This window comes from Toxorhynchites rutilus, chromosome 1 (genome assembly GCF_029784135.1).
Source record: "Toxorhynchites rutilus septentrionalis strain SRP chromosome 1, ASM2978413v1, whole genome shotgun sequence".
Lineage (NCBI taxonomy): Eukaryota > Metazoa > Arthropoda > Insecta > Diptera > Culicidae > Toxorhynchites > Toxorhynchites rutilus.
Window position 1 is genome coordinate 37,657,901 of NC_073744.1, and position 8,970 is coordinate 37,666,870.

At 36.0% G+C, this 8,970-nt stretch overlaps 1 protein-coding gene across 2 annotated transcripts in view; it reads right to left on the reverse strand.

Moving 5' to 3' along the window:
- Nucleotides 1-7,200, reverse strand: part of LOC129777798 (metastasis-associated protein MTA3) — a 174,618-nt gene extending 167,418 nt beyond the window's left edge. The window contains exon 1 of one of the 2 annotated variants that reach the window (XM_055784284.1): nt 5,894-7,200. In XM_055784284.1, coding sequence (XP_055640259.1) covers nt 5,894-5,921 — 28 coding nt within the window. In that variant the 5' untranslated portion in view covers nt 5,922-7,200. The remainder of the gene's footprint in view (nt 1-5,893) is intronic. The other variant, XM_055784292.1, reaches the window with a different exon arrangement.
- Between the last annotated feature and the right edge of the window lie 1,770 nt (nt 7,201-8,970).

Consider the following 8,970-nt stretch of genomic DNA (forward strand, 5'->3'; position numbering starts at 1 on the left):
GATTTATCTCATGCAGTCCGGGCCTGACTTCAAGTGGATATCCCCTCTCAGTGACTTTTTGGTCAGATTGTGGAAAATGATTAATTATTTTTCCACTAATTTTGTAACATTCGTCCGTGTTTAAGTGTTTTATCACATTTTGAATTTTAAATGTTTATTAATTGGAAATATTCTGTGTTTCGAGTTTTGATTTCACAACTCTATGCTTACTAAATATGTAATACGTTCTGTCAAATTTATATCGGGAATTCGTTTTTTAAAAAAACCTTATTTATCATCTAAATTTATATTATCGCCTTCGAAATATGTCCCTTCTGAATCAATATACTTCTTCCAACACAAAATCCATTTTGTATAGCTGTATTCAAAAACTGCCTTAAAATAGTACGTTCAATTTTCTATAATTTATGAAAAAATTATGAATATAAAAAACAAGTACGAACACAGCAGTACTTTGTTGAAAAAATTAATTCAATAATTCCAAATTATTAAAAAATTGTATCGCAAAACCAGGTACATTTCAATGAAAATTATGTTTTTATGAATCTAGAAATAAAAAAAATACAAAATTTCGAAATAACAAAAATTATAGGAGATTGTGTTCAAGACATGACCGCATTGTTGACGTAGAACTACGCTGTGATTTAATTTAAATCGCTTCTTTATATTGCGGATATTATTTTTTAATGCTACGAAAATTTTAAAATAACCATTCTACCAGTTTGGTCACCCTGAAATGTTTTTTTATTGTAGAATCACAATAATTGTTTGATGATTCAATCTTGTGCTCGCAGAACAATACTTGCTCGAGATAAGCGCAGCTGTCATCCTTAGTGGAGAAAGTTTTGCTACTGGCAAGCGAAACCAAATCACATACAAAATTCCAGAACGTCATTTACTTTCTTGGTGACTAAATGAACGAAATAAACTCTATCTGTTAATCTGAACAACCTTGAAAAGAGTAGCACTGCTTCATTATGATCAAGATTAGCGCAAATGCAATTCTAGTTGAAAGCAGTTTTGCGACTGGCACGCGAGCCCAAATAAATTAATAACTTAATATAACTTATTGAATAACTTGGTATTCCCCAATTGGTATTTTATCGCAATGTTAACTGCTCGGAAAACAATGTTAACTGCTCGGAAAAAGGCTGAATATTTGCCTCACCAGAAATTTATTACCAATACCCTAGCGTAAATATTTCCCTCCCGCTCTCTCCCCTCCTTGTTTATATTGATCATTACAAATGGGTTTTCAGCGTAGCGATGATACACTATTTTTACGTACGGTTTAAGTAGCACGCACGTACGCACACAAATATCCATATATCGATGGCTTGAAGCAACTAAATATACATACATTTATCTCCGTTTTGCGCTCTTCTCAACAGAAGGTTAATTCTGTTAAAGTCTGTTCAAGTCTAGATTAGCTTAGCTGTCATCCTTTAAGGAGAGAGTTTCCTACCGTCATGCGAAACCATATCACTGACAAAATTCCAGAACATGCTGACGATAGGCTAGCTTGATGATTCTCCACACAATTGTGTAGCTCACAACCTTAATGCAATGGCGTCAGTTTGATGCAATGCCAGAGACTTCAGCGAGTGAGTAATTTGGTCGCGTCCCCAGCTCAATCGGAAACGAAGACATGTGATGACGCAAAACAAGGAAGAATAAGCGTTATTCATTGCTTTGAATACAGAACGATACTGAAAGTTTGCCTTCCTTCCTTGCTTGAAACTTTAAACTTCTTCAGCTCATTTGTCTCTAACCTTCAAAAAGGCCCTTGGAAAACTTTACATTATCCATCATATTACTCCTCCACCCCCATTGCCTTGAGAAAGGCATTAGATCCCTCGCCGTCCAGCTCGCTCAGCAACGATGTTGTTAAGTCGATTAAGTCGAGTCGAGAATGAAGATTGCCTCAGCGAGATCCATTGTTTATACTCTAGGCAAATATTCACCTTCGTTCTTTTTCTCTTCCTTTGTTCACGGAGACCTTACATCTCACGATTTCCCCATCGTTGCTTGTCAGTAAGTTGCTCGTTATTGACAGCTCTGTTCGGGAAAGCACACAAATGTACAGAACAAATGTATGAGGAAATGGGAATGCTTCCAATTTTTCATCAATCTAAACCATATACAGACTATGGGATTGTGATGTATAGCATATCAAACACATCTTATGGAATTTCCGATTTGTTTGGTATATAAATCGCCAAAATCCGTTCGCGGCAAAAATAGTTATTAACGTTAACTTTATTTCATAAATACGTGACCTGTTTTCTGATTTGGCACCCTTAATGAAAGACGTAGCTCTACGTCAACAAATAATTTAAATAATTTTATTTTCTACAAAAAAAAATTATAATTTGTCGTGGTACACCATAATAGACGTACTTTAAGCATTTACAGTGTTTACAATACAATTATAGATTTTAAGATAATAACAAAATGTTAGAAAACGAACAAAATAGTTTTTTTAAATTATTGGATATTTTCGCGATATTTCGCCTCGAAATTTTCTGAAATAAAAAATTACAAATATCAAAAATCACATATGAACATATTTTCATAAAAATTCAACCAGTACTAAGCATCGAAACTCTAAAAAAAAATATCAAAATTTCATAAATATATATTTTTTGTATCGCACAACGCAGTTAAAATTCTGAAAAAAATCACATATATCTAGAAAAGACGTAGAAACACATTGAAATACGAAGAAGAGTAGTAGTGAATCTCTAGATCTTCGAAAAAAATATCAATATTTCAAGATGTTTTTCAGTACTTAAATTTTTGTTGATTTTTTTTTTTAATAATATTTCTCGATGCAACTTTCTGTTTTTTTTTTTTTATCGTTTTATTACGTTTTTTACCATAGAACCTATGTTGAACCTTATAGGGGTTCAAAAAAATAGTCAAAATTTCTTATTCGATACCCTATACAATATTTTCCATAGAGCGGGTGATTTTGATTGGGGGCACTTTTTACCTCCATACCCGGCCAGGCCCTTTATGTATTTTTTTTTTTGTATATTAGGTTGGGAAAAAAGTTATCCATTATTTCCTCTTTGGCTGGCTTTAGTGATCAATATCTCGGCTAATATCGATCATACAATCTCAAATTTAGGTTCGTTGTAAAGGTGGCATTTCACTCTAAAAAAATCCTTTGGTTGATTTTCGTTTGTTCCATTCAGTCACGAGGTACAGGCTGTTAACAATGGAGGTCAACAAAGAGAAAATTCGATGCATTTCGCACTTTTTTTTATAAATGCGAAAATGCAAGCCAGGCCGAAATTGAGATAAAGAGAAGATTATAAAAATCTATTGCTATGGATTTGTGCTAATAAGGACCAAGACCTCTATGATAGAGACATTATGAAGTAATTTTTAGAATGGCAACGAATTTTCCAACAAAACGGTGTATATTTTACCCAAATCGGACAATCCGAAGCATATCAAAAATAGTTTTGAATTTCAGCCAAAAATAATGGATCACTTTTTTCCCTACCTAATACAGGGAAACTTCGATATAACGTACTCTCGATATAACGTACATTTTACCTCGATATAACGTACACATTTTCAAAGTCCAAAGGAATAATTTTTTGAATATTGTTTTTTTGGAAGAACAATAAATGATCTGTGTTTTGGTACTAAAGCTTGATTTGTACCTTTAACCTATCCCGAAGTACAACTGTTTTGTGATTCCGGATTCTAAATGAATCAGATTTTAATCAACAGTACGAAGGGAAACATCTTTAGAAAGGTTGGTTTCGTCTTCTAGTTTTCATTATTTATTTAATTTATCAATTTATTCATTAACCTTACTCTAACCGCAACACAACAATGTAATATAATTTACGTTTCTGAGTTCTTTATTATGCTTCGATACAACGTACAATTTTGAAAGCAAAATGTACGTTATATCGAAGTTACCCTATATACACAACGGACCTGATTCTCGAATACACTTCACGGTGGAAACGGAATAAACGGCACGCCATTGAACTACGTTTTACGAGTTAGTGAAGTGTCGAAGATAATACAGGTAAACTTCGATATAACGTACATTTTACTTTCAAAATTGTACGTTGTATCGAATTGTACGTTATATCGAAGCATAATATAGTACTCACAAACGTAGTCTATAATACATTATTGAGTTGCTGTTTTAGTCAAGTTAATGAATAACTTCAATCAGAAGACGAAGCCAGCTTTTCTCATGATGTTTCCCTTCGTACTGTTGATTAAAGCTTGATTCATTTAGAATCCGGAATCACAAAACCAGCTATATTTCGGGATTGATTGAAGGTACAAAACTTGTTTTAGCATCACAATACAAATAATTCATTGCTCTATCAGAAAAAAAATATTGAAATTTTTTTTCCGTTACTCTTTGGAAATGTGTACGTTATATCGAGGTAAAATGTACGTTATATCGAGTGACGTTATATCGAGGGTACGTTATAACGAGGGTACGTTATATCGAAGTTTCCCTGTATGAGTTTTCAGGCAGAATGAGCACTTTTCAAATAAAAAATCATTAATGAAAATTAACTTCTTCGTATCAAACTGGTATTTAATGTGAGTGGAAAACTTTGTTTTCCACTGTGATATAATAATCTCATACAAAAATTTCATCTTAAGATAATTTGATATTATAATGATAAGTTTAGTGGGAAACTAATCTCGTATCCAGGTGTCGACACCGTACCGTTGTCATCGCGGATACGTTTCATTCCGTTTCCACCGTGAAGTGTATTCGTAGTGTATTCGAGAATCAGGCCCAACATGTACGTAATGTATTTAATTTAACCGAAATATAGTAACAAATTTTCCTGAACAACTAGTTTTGATTATTACAAACGGGAAAAATACCAAAAGTATCGGAAAAATGATGGATATTTATGTCGGCTTGCTTGTATTGGAACACTCCAAATAGAGATTTTATTATTATCCCCGAGTGCCTGAATACTGTTCGATGTTACTTATTGACTTTTTGACAGAATGATTCAGCTGAAATATTATCGATGTGCAGCAAAAGAAATTTCCCGCGAAGGAATAATTAAAAAGAAATATATCATCCAAACTACCCAACAACTGATTCCACTACCACATCTTAAATATCAACACAAAAAAAATAGATTGAACAAAAGTGCGCATTGATCTGGCGTAGAGCGTAGAGATAATTTAAAATTAATTCATTTGACGAAATCTAAAATGAAACACGTGCCACAACTACTAGCCAAGCTGAAATCATATGAATTATGTCATCCCCTGTTGGGAATGTATGCGTTCGCTGACTTATCCGCTATCTTCCGCGTTCAAATACGAAGAACAGCAACGAAGAGTGTGCAAAACAGGCAAGTGCAATCTAATATGCACTACTAGCTAGTTAAGATAAGGCTGATTTGGACCTTTGTAAGATGACGTGGCCAAATATTCCGAACAAGTATCAATATCCGTCCAATCAAAATCATCCGCACGTCATTTCATCTATTAATAGCCTTCTTTGCATTTTACGACTTTTCCCAAATCGGTGCTAGTAGTCAATCGTGCAAATCTGTTGCGTGTGTGCGGTAATAATCGAGGCTGTCGACCGGACACACTTTGCCCGAACGAAACAGTCAATATTAGGTGCTAAGTGTGCTGCCGCTACCGCGTTAGAAAGCCGTGAACCGCATCCGTCCAGTGTTGAATCGAAACGGTTGGTAGTGTTATCCAATAAAAATCTCTACGGGCAGCCCGTACACGTAAAACAACTCCAACTAAAGTCAACACTGCAATAATCAACATTTTATTTTATCTTAATTTATCCAACACCCCTAATTGTATACATTTCACCTGACAAAACAAAAATTTCCTAAAAAAATCGAAATCAACTTACCTCCGACCCGATACATGTTTGTTGTCATAGTGGCCGCGGGGTTGTTTTCTGCTTCCCTTCAACCAACCCCTCTCCTGTTTAGCGTCTTCCAATCGTGCGCGCACTCACACCCACAGCGTCTGTGTGTCCACTAAGCTCGCACTCTCCGTTCCGTGATAATAGCCCGCTACTAAGAGGGAAATTTTTCCTTTCACAAACACTACGCGAATAAAATACGCCCGATGTATGTACACCATCCAAACTGACACAAACACACCGAGCGGCCCGAGCGCAATATACTTCTTCTGTTTAGTGGTGTGGTTGTTTTGTTTTTATTTCTCCCCCACTCACTTCTTGTTATGACAATATTTTGACGTTTAATATTTTTTATCCTTCCGCTTCCATACTAGGTAAATCGAAACTGGATCGCCGCTCGATCAACGCTTCCTAGCTTACACAATGCTGACCATTATCAGCAATTCGCACTCTCACTTTTCGCGTGCTTTCTGTGTTACTTCACTATCCTCTTTTCGTTGTATTATGTTGCGTTAGCCTATTTCACGCTACCTTCTTCTTTTCTTCGCAGCGATATAAAAGCAACATTCATATTTATATTTTTTTCGCACCTCACTCTACTGCTAACTACAAATTCATGTGCAAAGCTCAGCTGATAGTTGTTGGCATTAGTATCCGCCAGTTGGCCGACTTGTTACAAGCGAAACAAAGGAAACCGGATCAGTGCACACTGGTCGCAGCAGCAATGCCGCGGTATCTTCCTCCGCGCTCCGAATCAGTCGCGATAACTGTCACAAAACACGATCCCGAAATTCGCCTTCCTAGTCAGCGAACGAGAGCTGCCATCCGAAGGGCAAAAAAAAGCACACACAAAGCGCACTTTCCGCGCTTCCCGTAGCCAATTTTCTGGTAGCTCTTCCCACAGAAGTGTCCAGCTACACACAACACAGCACTCACGGCGCGATGCACTCTTCCTTTTTTTGCTCTTCTTACTTTTTTGCCTCTAGTTTTCTTCCGCTACCTTTGCATACGAACGTTCCGAACGTTCTTCCGATGGATTTGTACTCTGCCGTGGAGCGTACTTCGACACGACTCGATAGAATCCGGATCCTGGCGCCTCGGGGGAACACTTCCGGCACGGTTTCACACACAGTTCGGTCGTATTTCACTCAATTTCCGCTGATCACACACAGCAGGACGCGTCTCTCGTTTTTGCCAAGCTCCGCCATTTTGGCTTTTTACGGCCGACCGTCCCAGTTCCGTCAGCTAGTTTGCGCGGTGGCCGTTCGGGAGCGGTGAGATGGCGCAAGTGAGTCGCTAGCTCGCTCGGTTTCGCACGACAGACCGGGGCGAAATATGTGACGCAAAGGAGAAAACGATTCGCTCGCTCAGTGCTGAAGGAGGGGAAAATGGACGTAACCCGCCACTGAAAAGATTATGCTTTATGTCAAGATATAGAATTGACAGGTGGTTTGCAACACGGCTTACAAAGACAAGGCTAGCTACTCCGGATCAGTCATTTTTTAGTGACGTCATCTGAGTCGTTGAAGTAAATAATGTGTTCTTATTTTTTATTTTTCGTGCTTTTTAAGTGCGTTGATAATATAGTTGATTATATTTAACACCATGAATAATTTGATAACATAATTCTCGGTTTTTCGGAAAGCGAAAGAATCTCTTTTTTGGTCCGATAATGTCATTTTCATAATTTATACACCCGCTCACAGCGCATTGAACCAATTTCGATTTTTCATTTCAGGAACATTTACGCGTAAGTCGGAAAACAAAATACAACTGGCGACTGTTTACACTGACAATTCGGATGACGTCATCAAAAAAAAATGTTTACTCGCTAAAGAACTAGCCTTGTCTCTGTAAGCCGTGGTTTGCAATTTACGCTATTTAGAAAAAAATGCATGAAGAGTGGCAAGACCATAGGGTTCAGCTGGGTCATGCGAAATCAATAAAATTTATTTTTAATTTTTCTTTTTCCCAGCATTTCCGCATGCTGTCAGATGTTTCTCCTATACAAAGGGCAAACGTTTTCGTAACTCGGGCTTTGTTTATTTAACTTTTTGACCGAAACATTCGTATTTTTTATTTGTTTTAATGAAAGATAAAAGTTCAAATAATATAATTCTATCGTTCAGAATAATAAACACCTAAGAGAGAAGTAAAACTGAATCATAATTGAGTTTATATTTTCATATACCCAAATATGAATATATGCAAACTAAAAAAACATCTTTGAAATTGAAAGCATCTCTGGCATCTCTTTAGAGAAAGAGCCAGTGTTTGTGAAGCGAGTATTACAATGTGTTCTTGGGAACGAAAAACCAATTTTAGAGAAAAAATTATTAATGAAAATTACCTTTTCAGAATCAAATTAGTATTCTATGTAAATGAAAATCACTTTGTTTCTGCAAGTGGTGAAAAAATTCTACACGTAAATTGTGTCTGAAATTGATGTTATATTATAATAAGGTTAGATCGGATGTTGAAAACCTGGCTGTCACGATATTGTGACTAATTTTGATCATGTAAGACGCCGAACTATATTTTTCCTTCAACTAATGCTGGCATTCCAAGTCATAAGGGCTCACCGGACATTTTGGCAGGAACTGAAATTAATGTACTATTGACTTCTAAACTTCTCTAAACTTAATTACAACTCAGTTTTATTTCTTGCCAAAATGTCAAATGTTTATGATTTCAAACGCTAGAATTACATTTTTTTAACTTTTTTCTTTCGCGAGTTGTTTTAATGCAACTAAAAAATACAAATTACAAAAATTGCAACATTCACTCCATTCGAGGTTGAATGGAAAAAATCAGAATCAATGCATAATACCTCAATCAATATAACTCGGCTGTTGACCTTTGTTTCTCTAATTTTCCAAAGTTTTTCCGTGTTCAATCTGTGCTGTATCAACGATTCAATGAAAAACAATTTTAATATTTCGAATAAACGTTTGTAGAGTACGTCTCACAGCTGCGTGTAGCAAGAATCTATCACCACAAAGATTTCTGCAGAAATATAATCTTTTTTAGGCGAGATTCTGAATCACCAAAAAGATAAATAA